Source organism: Episyrphus balteatus, chromosome 3 (genome assembly GCF_945859705.1).
Source record: "Episyrphus balteatus chromosome 3, idEpiBalt1.1, whole genome shotgun sequence".
Taxonomy (NCBI): Eukaryota; Metazoa; Arthropoda; class Insecta; order Diptera; family Syrphidae; genus Episyrphus; species Episyrphus balteatus.
This window is the reverse complement of record NC_079136.1, coordinates 126,313,487-126,338,449: the sequence shown is the minus strand read 5'-3', so window position 1 is coordinate 126,338,449 and position 24,963 is coordinate 126,313,487. Positions and strand designations below refer to the sequence as shown.

The following is a 24,963-nucleotide window of genomic DNA, read 5'->3' as shown; positions in this document are numbered from 1 at the left end:
GATCACATTCCAGATTGAAGTAAAAAAATAGTTTTATTTTTCTTTTTTGTTGTTTTGTTTTGGGTTTTTTTGTTTATTTTATGTTGCTAAATTTGTATTTATTTGTAAAAATTAAAAAAAAATAAAAGAATGAAAATATTGCTTTGTAAAATATTTTATATAAAAAAAAATAATAATAATAAAAGCTAGAAAAAAAAGGAAAAAAAAATGGCGATTAAATACCGCATAGTGCCGTTTGTTTATACAGAATTAATATTTAATAAAATAAAATAAATTTTTAAATTACAAATATAAAAAGGTAATAAATAAAATTTTAAATTTATAAATTAAATTTTAAAGGAAAAAAAAGCAAAAAAAAAAAATTACCTAACACTTTGAGACATTAACAAAACAAAAAGAGAAAAATACAATAATTTTATCGAAAAGTTGTATAGTTGAATAAAAAAAAAGTAAAATAAATAAATATTTCACTTTCTCTCTCTCTCTCTGTTGGTGAATTCTAATAAATTGACTTTTCTTTGTTTTGACCTTAACATATGGACTGTTTAGTCCACTGGAATTTCTTGCTTTTAAATATTAAACCTTAGTAGAGCCTTCATCTCAAGAACTTGAACTTGATAGCGTTATTACTTAACAAACTCGTTTCCTTGGTAGGTTCCAAAAGCATCTGAAGCTTTTACCATGATTGAAAAAAGTAACTGATATTTCAAAAACAAAATCAATACAACGGTTTTTTCCTTTATATTTTTTTTAAGTCAATGAATGCGCAGAATCTTTTTCCATATGAAACCCAAACAATCTAAATTTTCTTTGCTATGACAACCTTTCGGGGATATCACAATAATACTTTCCACAAATATTCGTGTTTGAGATTCCTAAAATTAAAAAAAAAAAAATGTTTTTAGACAAATCCACGAGTGAAAAAACTGAATCAATTCAAGAAATTGCAATAAAATTACTCGAAGAACAAATTCGAGTACTTGAAATTGATAATGATCCAAAAGAACGAACTATTTTTATCCTTGGGAGCAAAGGAGTGGTATAGGACACTTTAACAAATATTTTATTTCCTTCGGAAGATTTACAATATAAATTCTTCTTTTCTTAAAAGGGAAAATCAACAGCAATAAATTCATTTTTTGAAAAAGAAGAACTAGTCCGACCAACTTTGGCCTTGGAATATACTTATGGAAAGCGAACAAGTTCTACTCAAGGAATTCAAAAACAAATTCTACATGTTTGGGAATTGGGTTCATTGGAGAATTCAGAACAACTCATTGATGTTCCATTGAGATCACATGGAGCTAATAATTTTGCAGTAATTCTTTTTATAGATTTATCACAACCCAAGACATTGTGGCTTGATTTGGATAATGCATATAAAGGTTTGAAAAATGCCTACACAAATCTACTCAATGAAACGGAATTGGCTGTATTTATGGAAAAAAGTATCGAACGAGTGGGAAAAGAACACTCTGATCAATCTATTATGATGGATTTGTTTCCATTTCCTCTGATCATTGTGGGTGGGAAGTATGATATTTTTATGGATTTTGGTAAAAACAAGGCTTCACTATGATGGTTTTCTCATTTATCTGCAATTTTTTTTTTTCAGATCCTGAACTAAAGAAACACATTTGTCGGTGTCTTCGTTCAATGGCTCACGTGTTGGGCGCCAGTTTACTCTTCTACTCCAAGCAAATACCAAAACTTGCAAAAACAATGAGAGACACTATAAGTCATTTGGGTTATGGAAGTCCAACGCAACCTTTTCGAAGTGTTAATATTGACTATAATGCACCACTTTCTGTATGGTTTGGATCTGATAATTGGGATCAAATTGGTACGAATCCGAATTCAATTGAACAAATTGGTTTGATATATTGTCAAGAAGTTCCACAAACAGAAAATACAAATTCCAATGTGATAAATGATCCAGCTAAAGATCCAGGATTTCAGGAGAGTATAATAGATGAGTTGAGAGAACAAAAAAATCAAGAATTAGCTGCACTTATTAAGGAGAATGAAATGAGGGGAAAATTTGAAACTATCGATGGTTGAGTTAATAATTTATGTATGTATATTGAATTGTAATAAAAAAAATGTGAATTTTTGGAAACTGGTACCTTATTTTCAAAATTAATAATGTAATCATGTTACTATGAACAAATCAGCGGTTGTGATAAAAATTCTGAACGTCACCATTCCTTAAGATAGGGAGCTCTTCGCAGATTTTTTTTTTTTTTCATTAGAACTGCTTAAGGCATATTGTTGTTGTTATTGTAAATAATATATTTTTCATACGGATTCAATGAATTAAGACCATCTTAAATTTAAAGCAACAATAAAACTTATTGCGTCTAAAATTGTCATACATTGAAATTAATTTCGTTGCTAACCCAAAGGCTTGATTTTATTAATTATTATTCAAATTAAAGTCAAAGAATGAAAATGAAGGCGACATTTGAAAAATCTTAAAAATATCCTGCAAAAAGATCGAAAATTGGATCAAGGGTCCAATTAAAATCAACACAAACAAATAAAAAGTAATTTTCAAAACCAATTTTTTAAGATTTGTATGTCTAAAATATCGCAAATGTTGCGATATGGTGACATAGCGACATGGCGACGTAGCGACATAGCGACATGGTTATTTAAAAGATTTTTTTAAGTTTTATGTGTCTGACTAAAAAAACAAACACTAAACAAATAGGTCGAACTAAAACAACGTGTTTTGTGTTTTTGTGTTTTGTACTCCCTAAATTAAAATTGTTCAAATTTAGAAAGTATAAGGTCGAATAGTTTAACCATTTTTTACTAACTAACTAAATAATAAAATACATACATTTCATTCAATTATCTTAAGAAATATGAAAGTTATCCACCAATTTGTAAACGTTGAGCCATTTTTTTTTTTTTTTCGTAGTACACTCACCCTTAAACTTGTTGGGGCGACTTTCCTTTAAGAGAGCACACGCGTATAATTTTGATTTTTTTTTTACAGCTGGAAAGGGGTGAAGGATTAAATTATTAGAGTAAGGAAACACCGTTAAATCATAAAAAAAAATATTTTTTGTTCGGATTTAACCTATTTTTATTTAAAATTCGATATAAAATGCATACGAAAAATGGCATCAGCGCCTTCCAGGCCAATTACATACCCTAAGCGGAGCAAACGTTCTTAGACATGCACCAGATAGGGTTTTGGAGTAAAAATTCTGCTTTTCAAGGGTTTGAAAAATGCTAAAAAGCGGCTTGTTAAAGAAAAACAAAATCTTTCAAATAACCATCACCTTAGGGTTGCCAGGCGTCCGGGTTTTCCCGGACATGTACTCTTTTTTTTGCGTCCGGGATAGTTTCTATCAATTGTCCGGGATTGTACTCTTTTCTAGCCTTTAAGTATCTCACTACTTGTATGCTACTCTTAATTCATTTAGCCCTAATTTTTCAATCGTCAGTCATAATAATAAATGTTAATATAAAAAAAAAACTTTTATTCCTAGGAATAAGCTCTGAGGTTTATCTGACTATTGAAAAATTGGCCCTTATTATTCAAAAAACGAATCGAGTTCATTAAAAGCGAGGCGTTTTTATTTTGGTGTATTATCTGCTCAATTCTGTTTTGTATTCTGTTCCAATATAATCAAAACTCAAAAATATAGAATATGGCAAAATTTTAAACGATTAAGGAAAATCTAAAGCCACTTAAGTAAGTTGCTAAGTCAAAAAGACCATTTCCTTACTTAGTAACTTACCTACTAAAAATTTTATTTGCATTTAACTAAATCGTTTAAAATTTTGCGCAATTGGTTTTCAATGGAATTTAAAAAATTTTTTTATCTGGAATTGCATTTGCATTGCAACTTTTGTAGTATTATAGCTCAAATGTTTATTATAATACTATACCGAGAAGGCCAAACTTTGTCTCAGAGTTTTTTATTTATTTTTTTTTGTGAAAAAATAAGAAAAAAATGCTACGGGAACAAGGGTTAAAAATGTGATTTTTAGTTAAAAGGATTGTTCGGTTATTTTTTTTATAAAATTATGCATTTTTTTTGTCCTAGTTTTGTACTCTTTTTTTTGTCCTTATTTGTCCGGGAAAGTCCGGGATTTTTCATCTCGATTACTAGTTTCGTCAAAATATATCTGGCAACCCTACATCACCTTGACTACAATATCATTTAAGGGATGTGAACAAATTTGTGCGACTACCTAAATCATGCCTTTTATACCTATCTATTTCATTAGCTACAAGTTATCTTTAAGTTAATACAGTTCAAACTTCACTTTTTGCACCTACTGTAGAATTACTACATTCATTCCATACTCACTTGCTCTCTATTCACTGAAAAAATGAACTGTACTTCACTCATATTTCCCCAATAACGAAAATCTTTGATGAATCGCCATTGCCATACAAACTTTGGTCATTTAAATCTCCCACCCCACTGCCCACTTACTTAAGATTAATCTGCTCGAGAGTTTCGAAATAAAATTTGTTCTTTAACAATTTTGTACGCCAACCAAACACCACCCACATTCATCGTCGTCATACAATTCACATCGACATCATAACCGTCACTTGGTTTTATATCGTTCGTTTGTAGTTTGTATATTATAATACGTCCCACCTTTTATCATCTTCATCATCATCAACAAACCTCCGAAACCTAATTCCGAATCTGAGAAACTACCACGCATGACCCGGCAGAGCACCATTTATTAACCATGGCGCTCTGCTCTGCTGTTTTCTCATTAATTGTGCTCCACCAGAAATATACACAAGTTTTTAGCCGAATTCGCACTGAGCGAGTAATAATATTGTTTTCTCTGTCTATCTACTTCCACTCTCGTCTCTCAGCCAACTCTGCTGCTTTTGCCTTGACGAGACGACTTTACTCAGCTCGGAGTTTGGTGAATTTTATGTTGACTTCGTCTTCGATTTTGAGTCTTTGCTTTGCCTTCTTTCTAGTAAGTGCCGTCGTTGTCGTTGTCATCATCATCGTCGTCGTCCGTCGTCTTGGTCTTCTTTTTTTTTTTTGGCTGGTGCCCTAGCTCTGTGCTTCTGGTTATAAAATCACAGAAGAAAAGACAACAGAAGCAAAGAATACAAAAAAAAAAAAACAAAGGAAACAAATCTTTTGCCGCATCCCAAAGAGAGTAACCGTACCGAGCGATTTTTTTTTATTTTCAATCTTTCAATGAATATTTAACCAAACTGATTCGGTTTAGAGTTTGTTTCCTAACCATTTTTACCTGTTATCATCATTTTATTAACCTATTTGGTCTAAATTTGTGATGAAAACTAAAAGAAACAACGGTAAAGGCGCGTTTTACTAAGTGCAAACTGAAACTACTCTATCCCCAGGAAGCAGCAAACCTCTCTCCAAAAAAAGTACAACTCCTACCAACTTCTCCTTGGTGATTGTGTAATCGGTTTTTGTTGTTGTTGTTGTTTTCTATTTTTTTTTTTCCTTCTGTTCTGCAGTGGCGACAAGAGTGACCTATAATTACTTGTAATCTCGTCCTTTTCAAAAATCCAGCTAAAAAAAGTTGCAACAAAAATTCTAGGACAAGGGATATTTTTCGTTTAAGCCATCGCCAAGTCCACAAGCTTACATCAAGGTAAGGGAAATGAGATCTTGTCAATTTTATTTTCATCTTTTCTTTTTTTTTTGGTTTTGGTCAACCTTCTCGATTACGAATTTACGCAAAAAATAAAAAATAATAATCAAAAATTCTTGACACTCTTGAAGAACCCACAAGAAACCCATCATCAACCTCCTACCCCTCGCCCCTCATTCACCACAACATTCAATCATCATTGCCACCTAGAGAAAGGCACCTAGAAGGTATTTATTCCCAATGAAACAACAATGTCTTTATTTTTTTTTATTTTTACGATGATGGTGACTAGTGACGTATTGGCACACTACCCAACTACCACCCCTTTTTCAGTTTACTATCATTTTTGTGCCTATATTTTGGTTTTTTGTATTTTTATTTTTACGCCATCCAAGTGGAAATATCGATTTTTCCTTTTTTTTTTTTGCACCCTTGTAGCCGCCCTGGCTTCCTCCATTTCTACACACTCATATATAAAACCCCACTTTCCACCAGTTCACTCACATACTTCCTGTGCTCCTTTTGGGCAAACAACAGAAAAAATGAAAATAAACCACCCTTGTCGGTTTATAAATCGAGGAATAGCAGAAGCAGCAGGAAGAAATGTGAACCAGAACCAAAGCTACCAACCATAGATAGTTTTTTTTTATTTTTTTTCATTTCTTTTTTGTTTATTTACTTTTTTTTTTTTGTGTGAATTATTTTGACAGTGAGAGAGAGTCCTTCATGGGGGTATTTTTTTGGGTTGGTGGGTGGTGAACCATCCTGACAAATTTTTGTGTTGGTTTTATGAGTTATTTATTTACTTTGGAACAGGTGATGAGAAAAGAAGAAATACCTATACAAAAAAAAAAAATACAAATTTTAAAAGAATATTTTTGAGTGTGAGAGGAAACGAAAAAAACTGCGGAATTTCAATCTTTTTTTTGTTTTGAGTTGAGAAATATGGCCTTGACAGTTAAAAATTGTTGTTAGTTAGTAATTGTTGCCATGAACCATTTACCATTGTACAATGAGAGGTTGATTTAAGTTCGAGAAGAATTATAGATGGGTGACTAACTTTTACAACAAGATAGAGAAATTAAAAACTGATTTGATAAAAGTTTTCTTATTATCTTGAAATTGAAAAGTTATCTTGAAAAAAAAAAAACAATATCAGAAATTTTAAATGGTTGATGATTGTTTTATAGGAAAAGGGTTGCCACAGTGAAAAAGCTATACATACATTTTTGATTTCTTCTCTTTTAATTACAAAACTAAATTTTTGTTGGCACGATACAACCAAAATAAAGATCTTTTCTGATTTTATGCAAGTCAAAGCGGAGACCAAGGTCGTAGAAAAATAAAAATTCACGACTGGTTCGCACGAACTTGCTCTTAGAATTCAAAATGCTAAATTTTTCGACTTATTAGGGGCATATTCATGAAACGGTTTGCATTCTGGGTAAACCTATAGTAAAATGGTAAATGTAAACGAACTGTCAAACTCATATAAGATTTTGACACGATTACCACTTTACCACGTTTACTATAGGTTTATCGAGAGAATATACAAAATTTGTAAATGTTAAAAAATCTTCATCTTTGATCAAATTGAGCTTCAAAATAAGTACATATTCAATTTAATTTCTTTTATTGAGATGCATTTTGAGAGAAAAATGTTTTCAAAATCGTTAGAGCCGTTTAAAAAAAAAATTTATAAATAATTTTTTGAAAAAAAAAAGTAAAATAAAATTAGTATGTATGCCCTTTTCTAGTAACTATTAATCAACATCTAAAAGAAAAATTTCAAAAATTTTCAATGTCGTGCTTTCGAAAATTTGATTTTATAAAAAAAAAACAATTTTGTTTTAAATCGAAAAATTATTTTTTCAAAATTTAATTTTGAATTCATAATCATATAAATGTTTCTGCATTTAAAAAAAAATGGTTAAAATCGAAATAGAAGTTTGGGAAAAAATCAGATAAAAAAAAAACGCTACCATTTCCGAGAAAATTAAACCTCTCCAAAATCGGTATAGAACAGTGGTACCTACCGGTATTTTTGGTCCAAAAATTTAATTCCAAAAAACTCTCTGGAGAGTAATGAGAATTATTTTACTGGAATTACCTAAGGCTTGCAATACTTTTGACCAAACTCAAAAACTATTTGTTTTTGAACCTCGGCAATTTTTCCGAATCTTAGATTATTTGATTTTCTCTCCAAACCCTCTGATTTTGGTATGCTTCAGGGGTCAATATTAGGTCCAATTTAATTCACCTTGATCAACGACGACTTGGCTTTGATACTCAATCCTTGCAAATTTTATATTTATGCAGTTGATGATGTACAAATTCAGTTTGCCATCGACTAGGTTGAAAATGCAACTTCCAGAATAAATAAAAATCTTAGACAGTGTTGTTTTTAATAACACTGATTACATTTGTCATCTCTAAAAAAAATATTGAATTTGTGGGACATTCATTTAAAACCAGTGCGAAGCTATAATTTTAATGTCAGAGATATGAGTGAAATTTAGAGTTAATAGTTTAAATAAGAGGAACATTTAGAAGAGATGGTTGGAATAAAATGGAATTTTAAAGATTAATGACAAAGTAAGACTTGATTGTAACAAATTTTGGATAGTTTCAAAATCCGCATCTTTTATTTCAAGCATTTTTTACATAACCGTAACACAAGTGAAAAAATGCCAAAAAACAATTTTTATCTCTAATAAAAACAGTTCGATTTTGATGAATTTTTTTGAAAATGTAGGTGGTACCTACGTTTTTATGTTTCAAGTAATTTTTTTTTTAATTTCAATGCAGTATTTCTTTGGCTGAAAGATTTAATTTAATTTAAAAAAACAATGTTAAAAACGGATGGAACAAAAAACGGATTTTTAGAATCGATTTTAAATACCAGTAATGAGTTTTTTACTTGCTCTATAGCATAGGGCAAGTATTGGTTTCGTGTCGAACAAAAAATTGAGGTTTTAATCAAAACCAACATTACGATAATGGAGGACTCCGAAAATGTGGGTCTCGCAATTCCGTCCGTCCGTCTTGACTGTGCGTCTGTGCGTCTATCTGTACACTAGAGTGACCGCAAGAAATCGATTTTCGAAATTTGGTCGGGGGAACCCCATAAAATGTTCCGCCTTTGCAGATTTTTAGATAGGCAAAATTTCAGTTCGATTGGATAAGTCTAAATGGCGCCGATACTCGCTCAAAGTATCAAAAATCTCTGTTTTTTCACTGTTTTTCGCAGAAAATTAGCTCTAGCTTCCAAACAGAGGGGGTTATTTTCACTTTTTATATATTAAATTAAAGGTAGTGTTGTTACACATAACTCAGATGCTAAACTTGTTTAGTTTTACTAATAAAAAAAAATATTGTCATCAATTTAAATTTTCAGTACCTACCTCAAAAAGAGCTGAAGTGCAAACTCGATTTAAAATGAAACTTTTTTTAACTGTTTTAACAAAAAAATGAAACATTTAACAGATTTCTAAAAAAAAACAAAATACTTAATATCGTCTTATGCCTACTTTTCACGAGTCGATTTTAGCCGCACGATATGTCGTTCGACTAGGATTTTTCTATAGGGATTGTCACTTTAGTCGCCTGCGAATTACGTTCACACGAGTCGAAAAGCATCGCCGCACGGAAAAAATCGACTCGTGAAAAGTCTCCATTACATTTCTAATACATAACTAATGAAGTGATTACTAAAAAAAAAATGTGTCAAGAGATTTACTTAAAGTAGTTTTGGAAGCATCAGGATACAATTTTCGGCACTCACTGACTGTTGAAGTACATATTGTTTTTGTTCCTCATCTTTAGTTAAAAGGTTATTAAAATTGGTTATTAATTTGACTCCTCTTTCTGCCATGTCATTTACGACTTTAAGTGATTGCACTTTTTTAAAGCCTTCTTTAAAATGCGGGTTTCCGGGCAAAAGATTTGGAGGTGCTTTGAGAAAACTTGTGTCTATTTTCAATCGGCTGAAAACACTTAAAATTGTTAAAACTTCTTTTAATATCAAAACAAAAACGCAACAGAATTAATACTCACATTTTATTTTAAGTTCATTTATTTTACATACAAAGTAAAATTAGCAAAAAGCGCGAGTTTATTTTAATAAAATTATTGAACTACCAACGAAACGACTCGTGAAGCTTAAACTTCATAAAAAAAAACAACAAATATGTATTTTACAACTGCATTTTATTTTTTTTTTTTCTATAAAAAAAACATAGCAGGTTTAACCCCCAATGGGATATTATATATTATTATATGTATATTATTATTGTTGATAAAATTATTATATGTTATACGAGAAGCATTTCGATTAGATACCTTTCTATAACATAGAAAGTTTCATTTTAAATCGAGTTTGTACTTCAGCGCTTTTTGAGGTAGGTACTGAAAATTTAAATTGATGACAATATTTTTTTTTATTAGTAAAACTAAACAAGTTTAGCATCTGAGTTATGTGTAACAACACTACCTTTAATTTAATATATAAAAAGTGAAAATAACCCCCTCTGTTTGGAAGCTAGAGCTAATTTTCTGCGAAAAACAGTGAAAAAAACAGAGATTTTGATACTTTGAGCGAGTGTCGGCACCATTTAGACTTATCCAATCGAGCTGAAATTTTGCCTATCTAAAAATCTGCAAAGGCGGAACATTTTTTCTACTGTACACATTTCCACAGCCTAAACGGGTGGTACAGATGATTTTTATAGAATTCTTAAAGTTGGTTTTTTTTTTTGTTTTTTTATATCTCGCTTAGAAAGTGTACCTCCCATACAAATTTTTCAATTTATACCAAATATCTCAAAAACGGAATATATCATCTTAATCATCAATAGAAATGTAGCATATATTTTGTGCTACTCGCCTTTGCCAGTCGCTTTCGATTCCTTCAACATTTCTGGGACAAATTATTTAAACGTTTCCAACTATTGTCGATAATTATGTTTCTTGCTATCTGGCAACCCTTAGACAATGTGTACAAAAAAAGCAAACTCCTATTCACTTGTTAATGTTTACACAGCTTTGCTTTTATTTTCCAAATACCTATTTTTTTTGTTATTTAACTTTAATCATATCGCATCATACTTCGGCATTTTACGCTTTCAATTTGTCCGTCATTGTTGTCGCCGGTTTTTGTGTCTTTTTGTCTTGCCCTCCTTTTCCAAATATAAATAAATAAAAATGAACCAGTTTTTTTTTTTGAAGTTCTCTTTAATTAAAATGCTGCTGACAATGATGATTATGATCGTTTTTTTTTTTTGAGTGATCTTATATATTTTTCGTTGTGGTGTATAGCTTTTTTGCTGATACTTCACACATTTTTATTTAAAAAGTATCTAGATACATAATATTTAAGTGAGGTACAAAGATTGCGTGCCAAATTTAACCTTGAGAAGCTTAACTATACTATAGTAGAAGATACAAATCAGTTAAGTAGAAATTAACAGGTATATCTAGTAGGTGTACATGTAAACCTCAATCTACTAATATCTACACATACATGCACTCAGATACAAAATTGTATCTAATAATCCAATCAATATATTTCCATATAAGACAACGATTAGATATACTCTGCACGTTTGAACTTTGTGTAAGATAAATATTGGAATTGGGGTTATTTTATTTGTTCAGTTGGATACCTCTCAACTCGAATATTGAAAAAGGGTTTTATCGAAATGTTCTCCAATCGAATATAGAAAAAACAATCTGAATCAACAAGACGAAAGATGAAAAAATAAACACCGACATTATTTTTAACACCTTGAAGAGGTTCAAAAAATGTAACTATCAATCATTGTAGCATCCATTTTTTAGAAATAAAAAAAAAAAAAAAAATCATTCATCAAAGACCGACGAACGAACGTGATGTTGTCATTAGCGAAATATAAATCTTTCCTTCTCTTTAATTTTTGTTGTTGTTATTGTTTCTGTTTCTTTAAATCCTAGGTACCTATAGGTTTTTCACGTTTCATTGCAAATCTCATTTTACTAAAATCTCCCATTACCTAAGTCGTTAAAGCTTTACGTGTACAATTGCACGTCAATGGTAACCCGTCCTGGACAATGATTTCCAAAGATCCTTGAGAGAAAAAGATAAAAGCAAACCCGCCTGCAGAATATTTTCATGCAAGGGGAACAATTCAATCCAGTTAAGTTACAACAGAATAGTTCTTCTCGCGATATAAGAATTTTAAGGGTAAATGTTGCTATAATATAGCCCCCAGGTCGTCCCCTCAAGGACATCATGTCACTCCTCGTGTACGCCTTTGGATACAATCAGTTTTCTCTGCATGTACAATACTATACAACTACACCTACAGTAGTTACTGCTGGAGGACGAGGAGTAATATCCTTGTAACTGTTTTTTTTTTTTTGTAACTTTCATGGCATCTTGTTTATGGTGTTCACGGCTTTATGACTTTGAAAATGGATTTTGTTGTTACCATCCGATGTATGCATCAGTTTGCACAGATAGAATAGAGGAGACGAGACGAAAGGCGATGTTGCGTCAAATTTGTAGTTTTAATTTAACCAAGAGCTCCCATGATGGCCGCTGAATGAACGACTGACGACATTGGAAAAGGACTCTGATGGCTTTAAGGGAAAACGACAAATACTAACACATGGCAGTATAGAAGCACACACACAAAGTTCAAATAGGATTAAGTGATTTTTCTAAAATTAATTTGAATTCATTTTGAAAAAACAAAAAATGTGTTGCTGTATTTTTAATTAAAACAACAATGTTATTGTGTGGAATGTTTTATTTAAAAAATACCTAACCTAACATTAAAATTGTCCTCATTTAATGCTTAATTACTTGCTTTAAAATAACATTATTGTTTTTTTTTTTTATTCAAGACCTGTACATTTTTCAAACAAAAAAGGGGTCCTTAACAAAAAAAAAAAAATTGTCAAGGCCATTAATGGCGGAATTCATAGCCCTCCTACAAGTCAAACATTTTGCTCAAATACATACCAACACTTCCGAAGAAAATTTCTTTTGAGCATTTACTTCAGAATTTTCTTAGTTTGTATTCATGATCTTTAATGTTTACATAACACTGTTCGGCAACGAAAATGGAGCTTGAACCAAACCATACTGTTCTAAAGGATTTGTGTGTGCTGATTCCGAATCCGAAATCAAAATTACACTGGCACGTCAAATTTTCGAAATATTTGAATATTAACAGGTCAAAAACGGGTTTTTTTTTGGTACTTTTGGCGTTGAATTTCATCGCCGTTAAATTTTTTTTTGCGAAACTACTTATGCAATCTCCAAAGACCATATTTCATTGTCTTAAATATATTTATTTTTTTTTTTTCAAAATTATTTTTTTCTAAAAGATATTTGGTACAGAAATGTATGATATCTCAAAATCTTGGTGGTTAAGGTAACTTATGGTTTTTTGAAGCTGATTTAAAGTAAATTCCAGTTTTCGAATCCTGAGTCGAATGAAAAAGTAGCAAAATATTACGGAAAAATAATATTTTTATTTCAAACGCGAAAAAAAATTTAAGTTAAAATTAATTTTTGGGACTTTATAACTAAAATAGTAATGAGTAGAGCTCAAGAACTAGACGTGATAGAATAAATCTGTAAACAGTTTTGAGTTCAGCACACTCAAGTTGACTAAAATCACCTTACAGTGTAATTGAATAAATATGTTTTTTTTTATACAATGTCAAAAAAATACAAAATATGTCATACACGTTACATTTTATCTTAAGAGTTTGTGACGTTGAGTGAAAGTTTGGAAAAATGTAATTTTTTACAATATATAATAATAATAACAATAACAATTAAATACATTATGTGTTGAAGCTATTAAATGAATAGAACGCAAATTAGGAACACAAAATGTTGTAACTGTGTCACACCCGTTACAATGGAAATATCCTGAGCCAAAAGTGGCCAAAAGTCTACTCAAACGTGCACTTGTAGTGGAGTAACTAATGTTCAAAAATTGCATTATTTTGTAACCGGGCGGTTCTCCGAGTTTGATGTTTTTCTTTTTTTTTGTTTTAAGGATGAAAAATTTGATTGGCCTTCGTTTTTGAAAAATTACCGTTAGAAAATGTCAAAAAACGTAATTTTGGCTGTTTCCGAGGTTATGTTTTTATGGAGTAATTCATTATGAATAAATTTGTTTTATAGGCACCGTTGCCTATAAGAGCTAGTTTTATTCTTTTAAAAAAATGTTTAAATCTTTCCGATATCTCCTTTATTGCCCGAGATATTTAAAATTTAAGTAGCAGTCTTTGAATCAGAAACAACACTGGCCAACCAAATTAAACTTTTTTTGCCACAAGAATCAAAATATACTTTTCTGAAGGTTTTTGGGTTGCTGAACTCGAATCCTTAGTCAGAAAAAATCTATTAGCCTTCGTTCTTGAAATATTACCGTTATAAAATGCAAAAAAGGGTTTTTTTTTATAACGGTTATATTTCAAGAACGGAGGCTAATAGAATTTTACCAATCAAATTTTTCTGACTTCAGATTCGGATTCAGCACCCCAAAAACTACTAGAAAAGTATATTTTGGTTCTTGTGGCAAAAAAAAGTTAAATTTTGTAGACCAGTGTAATTATTTCTATCTTCTGTTCATGAAAATAATTTTTTTTTTCAAAAACTGTTATTAACGGTACCTCCCTTAGAACTGTATTTTTTGAATCTGATTTTCTCCCAAACGATTTCCTTTATTTCAACGATTTTATTTAAACAAAAGTATTTACATATATATTGTTTTTATTATATCAAAAAATAAAATTAAAAAAAAAAAAAAATAATTGTTGGGTCGAATTTTCGACAACAGGACATTGGGCACGTTCAAAGAGCTAACATAAAGCTATCGGATAGCTTTTTGTTGTTGTAAACAATGTTAAAAATTAGCAAGGAAACGAACCATTTTCTGTCAAAAAATAATCTGAAGGTATCCGAGAATTTCTGGTATACCTCAGGTATTCAAGTGATCAGCTGATAAACATTTAGTTTTTTTTTATTTTGATTACTTTTCGGGCTTAAAAATAAATACAAATTTGCAAGAAATAAAGTCAAAGCGATTGTGCAAGTACTATTCAACAATAAAAAAATGTAATTTGCTCAAAATAAACAGTTTCCTCTTCTCAATATTTTTTGGTAGCTGCTTGGGCAAGCTATCTGGATAGCTCTTCGTTCAAAAAGATATTCCAGATACGGGTATCCCAGATAGCCTATCCGATAGGTGTTTGAACGTGCCCATTGAATTTCTTTGAAATGTTGGTTTGGTTTGGTTGATGGCATACCAACTTTATTTTAAAACTTTTTTTTTCAAAAAATTATTTATAAAAAATTAGTTTTCTAACGATTTCGAATTTTTTTTTCTTAAAATGCATCTTTATAAAATAAATTAAACTGCATACTTTTTTTGGAGCTCAATTTAAAGAGCTGTCTTGTTTTTTCATTTGAAGAATGAATATTATGTTTTTTTTTTTATTTTCAAATATTTGAATTCTAAGAGCAAGTACGTGCGACCCAGTCGTGCATTTTATTTTTAAAGCTTAACCAAAACGGAAAAAATACCTTTAATATTTATGGTGGATTTTCCTTATTTCTAAAAAAAAAACACCCTTTCAAATAAAATATTTTTATAGACTGCTTTCTTGGTGTCTATGGTAAATATCAGATTTTAATGAATTTTATCATTTTTGTTAAATTTTTAATTATAAGATTATTATTGAGACAGATATCTATAGAAATTAATACTCAAAAACAAGATAATCCACAATTTTATAGGAATTTTTTGAACATCGTGATTTAAGGTAACGATTCGAATAATTCCAAATGTTATTTTCTTTCTCTTCTCTTCAAATATTTCTAACACAACATTACAACAATTCAAAATATTTTTTACTGTTCATTTCTAGAGCACATATTTTTTTGCAATTATTATTTAGAGAGAAAGATATAGATTCGTATGATGATGATGATGGTACTGAGTGAGTAGGTACACATTGTTCCAATTCAATAAAAAATACAATAGCTACTGTTGATTTTGCTGATGGTGCTTCAACTATTGAATTCTCCTTTCTTTCAATCTCTATAGAGACTACAAGATGATGACGATCGACGACGACGACGACCATAAGACCAAAGTCTATGTATAATGCTGGCTTTTGGCTTAGCTTGGCCTGGGTCTGGCCCCAAACATTCACATTCTCTCCATCTTCAATAAGAGAATGTTATAACAACCATCTTCTTGTATCTCAAACATACAAGTCCATAAGTAGTGTGAGTTTATCCGTTTTGAAATGGATTGTTGTTTGGCCTCATGCAGCTGAATAACAACAGCATTGTTGTTATAGTATTTCTATGGTACATTTCGATTATGTTTGAACGAAAATAACTTAATTGTTTGCGAACAGTACCTACAATATTATATAGATTTGTTGAATGAGAGAAATATTACAAATCTACTTTCGCTCCACTTTATCATATATAGCTCTCTCAAAGTTATCCCGTCTCTGGAAATCTGCAAAAATCATATGATGGCAATTACAATCAGGGTTGTTATACCTACATATTTTTTTTTTACTTTTATTTAAAATATTTTAAGTCTTTTTGAAAAGCATTTGGAAACTATCAAATATTTTTTAATTATTGAATGAACCAATTTCCGTCATCGAACCGATTATGGCCACTTTGAACCTATGTCCAGAATGCTAAGGCACTCGAACGAAGTGATGCCCTCCTCCCATATAAGTAAATCGTCACTTAACAAATCTCCGGAATACCCTACTGCACTAATCATTCGCATCTTATGCCCCGATATGAACACCTCCATCCTAATAATAGTTTTTGGTCTTAGGGCCCGGTCTTAATATAACAAAAACAACACAAAACAAGAACCAAAAAAAAAAATGTTAAATTAGTCTAAGCTAGTTTAAGTTACTTCTAATTAGTTTTTAAGTTATAGCTTGTACTTAGCTTAGATAAATTTAGTAATTAAAAAAAAAAGGTTTTAGAACCCAATTTAACTATCCTAAGTATGTGTGTTATTTTGCAGTTTACTCAAAAGTTGATGATGCCTAACCAGAGGCGGCGCTAGACCAAAATGAGGCGTGTGCTAGAGTAAATTTTCGAGCCACTGAGAAAATGAATTGGGACTATCATTTTGAAAAAAGTATCAAATCTTCCGTCCAAGTTCAAGTTCAAAATTCTAATAACAAACTTAAGACAAAACGTTTCATTTCATTTCATTTCAATTTCATGTAAGCCCTGTTCCTTTGGGAGGTGGCAAAGTACTACTAGTAGTTTACTAGCGATTTCCAAGACAGTAGATGATAGTACTAGATTAACCAAAACATCTACTATTAGAAGACTACCACTTCAAATGGAACAGGGCTGTAGATGAAAAACAAAATGCACGACTCGATCTCACGAACTTTTTCTTATGTTTCAGATTGCTTTAATTTTTAAAACTTTTTATATAAATAAGATTTTTTGTTAAATGTTCTAAAACGTACATATGTATCAAAAAAAAATTAATTCGTTCTTCAAATCAAACAAAATAACAACATCTAGAATGAATTTCAGCAATTTGATTTCTTTCATTAGGGCACGTTTTTAGAAAAAATCAAAATCGTTAGAAATCGCTATAAACATTTTTCGGAAAAAAACTATTTTAAGTAAAATTGATATGAAATTTTGCAGAAATTTTTTATCTACATTCCAAATTTCAGAAAAATTAAATGCAAAATTTTCTAAAATTTAACCATTCAAATAAAAAATAAAAATCAAACTTTCTTCATCAAAATATAGAAACTAATAAAAACTAACACTTGATTGCTTTTTTTTCATAAAATTGTTAAAGTCATTTTTGAGTAAATTGAACTTTTCTAAAATTGGTATAATATAATATAGCTATTTATTTTAATGTAGAAATTCTTGTTTTCGTCAGTTTCTCGGTTTCTTTTTCAGAATATATAAAAATATCAATTGAATTATCAATTGGAAAAAGGGAATAAATCCATGATCCATCTCATCTTATTGTTGGCAAAACGCAAATAACTGCACAACTTCTTTATTTGATGGTTCTATGAATGTGGTTAGGCTAGTCTCACGTTAGTCTTAAAATTTGAAAATTTACACTTTTCAAACAACCTGTAATATAGCTGAGTGCCATTGCTATATTAAAATAAAAAAATTAAAATTTATCAGTAGGAAGAAGGAAATAAGGAAATTACTGATAAATACATAAATTATTCGCATGTTTGTTTGAGAAAAATTTTTGATTTAAAACGGATTTTTAAAGTTTGGTGGATTGTAAATCCGGCCGTATTTTGAAATATCAATGAATTCGCAAAATGTGTTCGAATACGGAACAGCGAAAATTGGAAAATTCACTGAATAAAATGGTCCTTTTTAATCATTAAATTGGCGGCGGAAAACAGAAATGTTCTTAAGTCCTTAACAAAGTGTTGAAATTGGTAGAAAGTGTGAAAAAACATTTAATATAAATTGCGAGCGTAAGTGAGCAAAAAATTTTTTTTAAGGAAAATAAAGTTTACCCATTCTTAAGCTTTACAAAAAATTATTTCATACAATTTTAAATACCTATATACAAAATTGAAAAATAGAAAAAAGAAAAAAAAAACTGTTTTTATCACTGAGATTTTGTAACAAAAAATGTATTCATTTCATTGAGTTTTAAATTTAATTACGAATTTTAAAAGCAAAATTTTAGATAATCCAAACTAAATATCTGCTTCACTTGAGAAAAAAAAAAAACAAACAATAATCTTAAATTGTTTAATTTATTTTTTCTTTCCTACTTTTGCAAAAAGTGGCCAATGTATGCTTCGACTCATCTCGATGGAATTATGGAAATCGAGTGGAAACAAGCCAATTTTAATTATTTGATTGTTTTGAATAAAGAGAAGAGACATGGTTTTTCGGATTTTATTATTTCTGAGAAATTTTCATTTAGCGCCCGCGGCGCCCCTCTAAGCGCAGGGCCGTGTGCGGGGGCACACTCCGCACACCCCTTCCGCCGCATCTGTGCCTAACAGACCATTAGGTGGGTTTAATACTTGTACACTCGACTATTTTTGGTTTTTGAGTGCCGGGTTTTGTATACATATACAAAATTGAAATTAAATTATAATTATAATTTCAAAAATATTCCACGTCGCGTTTTTGAAAAAATGATTTTTCAAAATATTTACAAAATCCAAAAATTATATTTATTTTTTAATTTTATTTTTCATTTACATTAAGGCTCGATAAACACTTTTCCATACAAAATTTGGTTGGAATTAGCTAGATTACAAACACTCAAAACATATAGATGGGTCCAAAAATGTGTTGTTTAATATTCGGAAACGCAAGGGCTTGGGGTAACCACTTTATGGAATTTAAATAGAATTGTTGAAAAAAAAAAAATATAGGTAAAACTTTAATTTTAACCCTCTGTCGGCACACACGGGTGCGAATTTGGCAGGACAAAAATAAATGGTGGTCACTAAAAAGTGTCTTTATAAGGGTTAAAATGCATTTTGTTGGAATAGTGAAAACAATATTCGAATTCCTCTAAAAATTCTACATCAATTTCATATATTATTCTCTATAAAATAGTGAGACCCAAAAAAGTTCTGGCGACATGAAAAAGTATAAACCAAATTCGCAAAAACAAGAGGTGTGCCTACAGAGGGTTAATTTAATAAGAAAAAACTTAAAAAATTCAAATAAAAATCGATTTAAGATGAATAACAAATCTTAAGTGGTTTTGGCCTCTAGATTTTTGACCTCATTTGATTTATTTAGAAATAAAATTTTGAAAATCGTTTTAGCGTTTTTTTTTATAAAAATAAAAATTTTTTAAAATTAAAAAAAAAAAAATAGAATGCAATTAAAAAGCAAATATTAATCGACATATACAAACTAAGTTTCAATAAAATACATTGCCGTTTTCAGAAAATTGATTTTCCAAAAAAAAAATTTTTTTTAACTTTTTTTGATCAAAAAAATGTTTTTTTTCCAATTTTTCTTAATTTCAATATAAGAATTACTAAAACGTTTTTGCACCAAGAAAGCGGTCCTATACCAAGTACCTACCGTTAATAACGGTATAAAAAAAAAATATTTTTTTATTTCAAAAGTACGACTTTATTTGTCACATTATATGTACTTTTTTTTTTTTGTTCAATCAAAATCTTTAGAGCCGTCTTGTTTAGAGCCGTACTGTTAAGAAATTTTTTCTTTCATCTTTTATGCTCGAAAAAAAAACATATAAATGATATTGACATGATTGTTTACAGAAAATTTGACAACAATGAGTGTCCTTTTCGAATATGACTGGGCAGGTTCAGAAACCTTAGGGACTAAATATTTAGGTAATTTCTCGGCCTCTGATTGATCAACTGTCAAAAAAAATCCTTCCAATTTAGGTAATTTTATTGGAAATTAGGCAAGAAAATTTTACCTAAAAATCTAGGAAAGTTTTTTTTGTCAACATGACAGCTGATTGTTTTCAATTACAGAATTTCGTTCGCAAAATTGAATTTATTTGTGTGAAAAACGAATTAAAAGTGCATTATCGGTTATAATAAATAAAATTTATTTATTAAAGTAAAGTTAAATTCGGTGTTTTTCCCATGCGGTCTTAATTAAATTTCGAAATTTGACAATAACATCATATCCCAACTACTTTAGTCAATTAATGCAAATTTCCGTTCAGAAAATGACGTTCCCTAAATATTTAGTCCCTAATATTTCCTAAACGTGCCCACTACCTACAAAAATACCAAATTTGAGAAAAATTATATTATAACAACCTATTAAAAAAAATTTATTAAAAATATTCAAAACCTAATTTTCCAAATATTTTCAAGTTTTGTTGTGAATTTCATTTAACACAATACAAGCATTAATTTTTGACCGCACAAATGCACTGTGCATTTGTCTGCCAAGTTATATTAAAACTGAGGGCTAGTATGAAAAAAACATATAACATCCCTGTACTCGTATATATTCATTCAATTCCAATCTATTTTTCTTCATCTTTCTGTGAATGCACTTTATCCATAGAAATAGACATTTTATTTTCGTTCTTCCATATCTTCCAAAATAGAATTTGCAATATTATTGTTGTTTTTATACAATATTTTCGCCTTGAAGAGTTGGTGACCCCATACAGAGATTGGCATCTTGTAAACTTCCAATCTATACATCAAACTAATGTAGTTAAAGTTTATATGGTTTTTGTGGTTTTTTTTTTTTGCAGTTATTATCTATTGTGAAACTCTTGTGCAACATTTTAAGTTTTTTTTGGGTGCGTATATAGAGACAGTGGGATTTTTTTTTTTCTGAAATATAATTGGATATCATTTACACACAAATTACGCCAAGTTACTCGAGTGTGAGATTAAACATGTGGTGAATGCTAGAGTGTATGGGTCTTTGGAGAAAAAACCTACTCTATACCTAAGACTCAAACAACCTCTGCAATTTGTCACACCGAAACAGCTTATCCAATATCACAGATATACATTCATCTACAGGTACATTTTTACATACATATAAATGTGTACAAATCTAGATAATGTGCGAACATATAAGTAAAAAAAAAGTCAATTTGTGAGGTTTCCGTTCAGTGGGTAATCCGATCAAAAAGCCAAAAGCAATACCTACCATAGCCAAAGTCTAACTTTAGAAATGCGTAGGATTTGTTTTTTCCGTTTCAACTATTTTTATTATTGAATGGAAATGAATGATGGTTGTGTGTTCAATATTTACTGGTTATGTTAAGGTGGATAATTTTATTTATTTAGGACCAGACCAGATGGTAGAAAAATAGTTATGTAAACGAAAGTTTGTTTTTGAAAACTTTTTGACCTTCATAACTCTCTTTCTATTGGTCGTCAAACAAAAAAAACCTTTAATATCCTACAAAAAAAAAAAAAAAACCTCAATACGAGGGTTCAAAAAGCTAAACCTAGTAAATTTTACGCTTATCTATCTTCTGTACAAAAAAAAAAAAAAATATAACAAAATCCTTCATGACCAGATTCTCTGAAAACCAAAAAAAAGTTTTTATCTTTCATTTCATTAACTTTTAATCCCTTCTTCTCTGTGGGTTACAAGGGCATAAAACATCATGACACACTTCACAAAGAAATTCCCACGAAAATCTGCATGAAACATTTTTCTTCTTATGTTGAGGCTAATCACATATAAAAATTAAATGAAAGTATATCAACGGGCAAAAACGAATACCCACCACCCCAACCATTACTGGCTGAAGCAAAAATATTTAAGTACAAACCAACCGCCAAAAAGTGTGACCGGAATCACAAGGCAGCACACAGCACACCAGAGAAACATGACATTTAGAATTTAGGAAATCCTATAACGATGAGATAAGGAATTTTTATTATTTTATTTTAATGAAAAAAAAAAAAAAAAATCAATACTGTACAATAAAGGCAAAAACTGTTTGTGACGTTTCTAATAATCTTGGTTTTGGTTTTAATAAGTATGGCACCAGTTAAATTAGACCATAGCATAGACACGCGTCGTAAGGAGTTAAATATGTTCATCAACACACTCCTTTGGATATTGTTGTTGCAGGGATCTAAAAATATAAACACTACGCATCGTAAGATTGGGGTTATTTTTTTTTTTAATAAAAAAGACCACTGTAGTGATTTTCAACAAATTGTTTTGGGTGATTTTTTTTATAAGGACAGAAACTTACTCCAGCGATTGGACGAAAAATTAGGAATTGGTTTTTTGATGTTTTATATCGTTAGCGAAAAAATCCCTGAAAGGGACTTTTTGGTTCCTAAGCAACCAAATCTATAGTGAAAATGCTATTTATATTTTGTGTATTTGTATTGGTTTTATTTTAAGTTTGTATTTGTTTTTATTTTTTTAATATGTAGGTTGGCAACGAAAATAGAGCTTGAACCAAACCATACTTTTCTAAAGAATTTTTGTGTGCTATTTGCGAATCTGAATTCTAAAGTCGAAATTTCACTGGCAGGTCATGTTTTGGATTTGAATATTAACAGGCCAAAAACGCATTTTTTACCTACTTTTTGCGTCCAATTCCAACACCGTTAAATTTTTGTGAACTTATGGTCTTTTGGAGCAGATTTGAACTAAATTCCCATTGTCGACTCCTGATTTGGATAAAAAGAACAAAATATAATGGAAAAATTTTTATTTTAGATCAAACATTAAAAACCATTTCATTAAAAATTTGTTTTTGAGACTATATAGTGAAAATAGATCTAAATAGTAAATAGTTTTGAATTCAGTACACTCAAGTTAATTTAAATCACCTTACAGAGGTCTCTCTCAACATTTGTTTTTGTTTTTTGCCGACCAGTGTTATTTTAAAATTTTTTCTGAATTTAAATTTAATATCAGAACTGGTCATTTTGAATATTTTTTTTAAACTTTTTTGTTTTTAGTTTAAAATTCGATACCTCAATACTGGATTCAAATTCAAAAGGTTAAAGTCCATTAAAAAAGTATAATTTGAATTCCATCGCTAGATCATGCTAGCCAAAACGGAAAAAACGATCTTAAAAAATGTTTTTTTTTTTTTTGTTTTCTCAATTTTTCCAAACATTTTTTGAAATAAAAATGTAGTTTTTTAAATAAAAGGTTTTAATCTAAAATGAGGCATCCCAAATTTTTTCAAAAATCAAATATTTTTTCGGTAACTTTTTTGATTGAAAAATAGCCTATTTTTTTCTTCCAAAAATTAAAATTTTGCTAAAAACATTTTTAAAAAACACATAAAAATGTAAGTTTAAACCAAGTTTTGTTAAAACCAAAAAAGTCGTATTTTTGAATTTTTCTCACTATTTTTGACGTTATATCTACACAACTTTCGATAGGAGGTCTACTTTTCACAGAAATCTTTTAAAAACACGATTTATGCTACCCACCCCACTTTCACTTTTACACTACGGCTCATTGAATTAGAGTCATGTAAAATTTTTTAGTACTAAGTTGGGTAAAAAAGTAATATTTTCTTTAAAACTGATGCAGCTGAGTTAAAATTTTTGAATGCATTTGATAGCAGGGTTATTCAAGGTTCCGTAACAAAAGAAAAAAATGAGAAAAATTAAGATTTGTAGTCACGGCACATGAAAAACCGTCACAGGGTGACCATTTTTTCGACTTTTTTTCAAATGCCCATAACTCCCAAAATATATGGCTGCGATTTTTTTTATTATTTTTCTGATAACTGTCACCACTTACCCTATCTACCGTTTTCGTTTCGACATTAACTTTTGGGACACCCTGTATAAAATTCAACAAAACTCGGTTTTAGTTGTACAAAACTGTACAAAACTAGTAGATAATAGTAGATTTGTTTTTTTTTTTTTTATTTTGATACAATTTTAAAAAATGTACTTTCACTAAGCTATAACAAAATTCGAATTTATTTATACAAAACTGTACAAAACTTTAGCAATATTGTTTTTTAATTTTGCGATAGGTTCGAGCTGGGGAAACGTTTCCCCAGCCTAGTACTCGGCTTTGGTTCTACAAAACTTATCCAAAACTTGTACAAAACTTTGACATATTTTTTTTTTTTTTTTTTTTTAATTTGTGATAGGTCCGGGCTGGGGAAATGTACGTCTAAATTCTCCCATTTCAATAATTTTCACCCATTTAGATATAGGTACCTAATGCCAGTTTTAAGAAATTTTATTTGACACGATAACGACCTTTTTCAAAAAAATTACTTTAACATCAATTTTGAACATAAAATTTGCACTGCAACCAATATTTTAAATTTATATTTATGAACATATTAGTCCAGTCAAGTGGTAATTTGAAGTTGAAATTAAGTAATCAATTATATGAACCTGAGTGTATGTATGTAAACCTAGTACCAACAGCACCACAGTTTAAAAAAAAAAAAAAAAAACATATCCGCAGAACAAGTTGTCCGGATTCGTCCTCATTTCCTTTATACCTACCTTGTAGGTATTAAAATGCGGATTATGGAAAATTGTGTCTATGAGAACCGTTAACAATTGTTAAGGTAAACAAATAGTTTAGCTTGTCACCCTCTTTGCTCCTCATATAATATCTATACTATACCTAAATACTCTATAAAGGGTGTGAAACGATGGCGTTTTTCATGTTCTCACCCTAATTTCTTTATACTATAATACCTCTTTAAATAAAATATAACTTCAAGCTGGGTAATTCTAATTCCATAAATAGCCCAATGAGGCCGTTAAGTCGTTTGTGTTTTATAATTTTTTCCTTGTTTTATTCTTTTTGCCGCAATAAACCATAGAGCG

General features: G+C 30.0%; 2 protein-coding genes across 7 annotated transcripts in view; both read left to right on the top strand.

Annotated features, from left to right (window-relative positions):
- The window catches only part of LOC129916830 (protein numb), a 323,367-nt gene that overhangs the window by 237,305 nt on the left and 61,099 nt on the right, over nucleotides 1-24,963 (top strand). The window contains exons 1-3 of one of the 5 annotated variants that reach the window (XM_055997017.1): nucleotides 4,950-5,395; nucleotides 5,489-5,625; nucleotides 5,757-5,852. The exons of 1 other annotated variant lie outside the window; for it this stretch is intronic. The gene's annotated coding sequence lies outside the window, so the exon portion shown is untranslated. Of the gene's footprint in view, nucleotides 1-4,949; nucleotides 5,422-5,444; nucleotides 5,626-5,756; nucleotides 5,853-24,963 lie in introns of those variants that run through there. 3 more of the 5 variants (XM_055997014.1, XM_055997016.1, XM_055997015.1) reach the window with 3 other exon arrangements.
- LOC129916837 (cytoplasmic dynein 2 light intermediate chain 1) lies at nucleotides 675-2,072 on the top strand. Of its 2 annotated transcripts, XM_055997026.1 has the most exons (4): nucleotides 675-1,039; nucleotides 1,112-1,556; nucleotides 1,616-1,843; nucleotides 1,907-2,072. In XM_055997026.1, the coding sequence occupies exons 1-4, from the start codon at nucleotides 896-898 to the stop codon at nucleotides 2,059-2,061; spliced, it is 972 nt and encodes a 323-aa protein (XP_055853001.1). In that variant the 5' UTR covers nucleotides 675-895; the 3' UTR covers nucleotides 2,062-2,072. The 2 variants fall into 2 exon arrangements, with proteins under 2 accessions (XP_055853001.1, XP_055853000.1); XM_055997025.1 differs by having other exon boundaries at nucleotides 1,616-2,072.

Excerpts from the sequence above, each read along its gene's own strand:
- LOC129916837 (XM_055997025.1), top strand. The coding sequence starts at position 896 with ATGTTTTTAGACAAATCCACGAGTGAAAAAACTGAATCAATTCAAGAA. Across the intron at positions 1,040-1,111 it reads TCCTTGGGAGCAAAGGAGTG|GGAAAATCAACAGCAATAAA; the intron begins GTATAGGACACT and ends TTTTCTTAAAAG. Across the intron at positions 1,557-1,615 it reads TGATATTTTTATGGATTTTG|ATCCTGAACTAAAGAAACAC; the intron begins GTAAAAACAAGG and ends TTTTTTTTTCAG.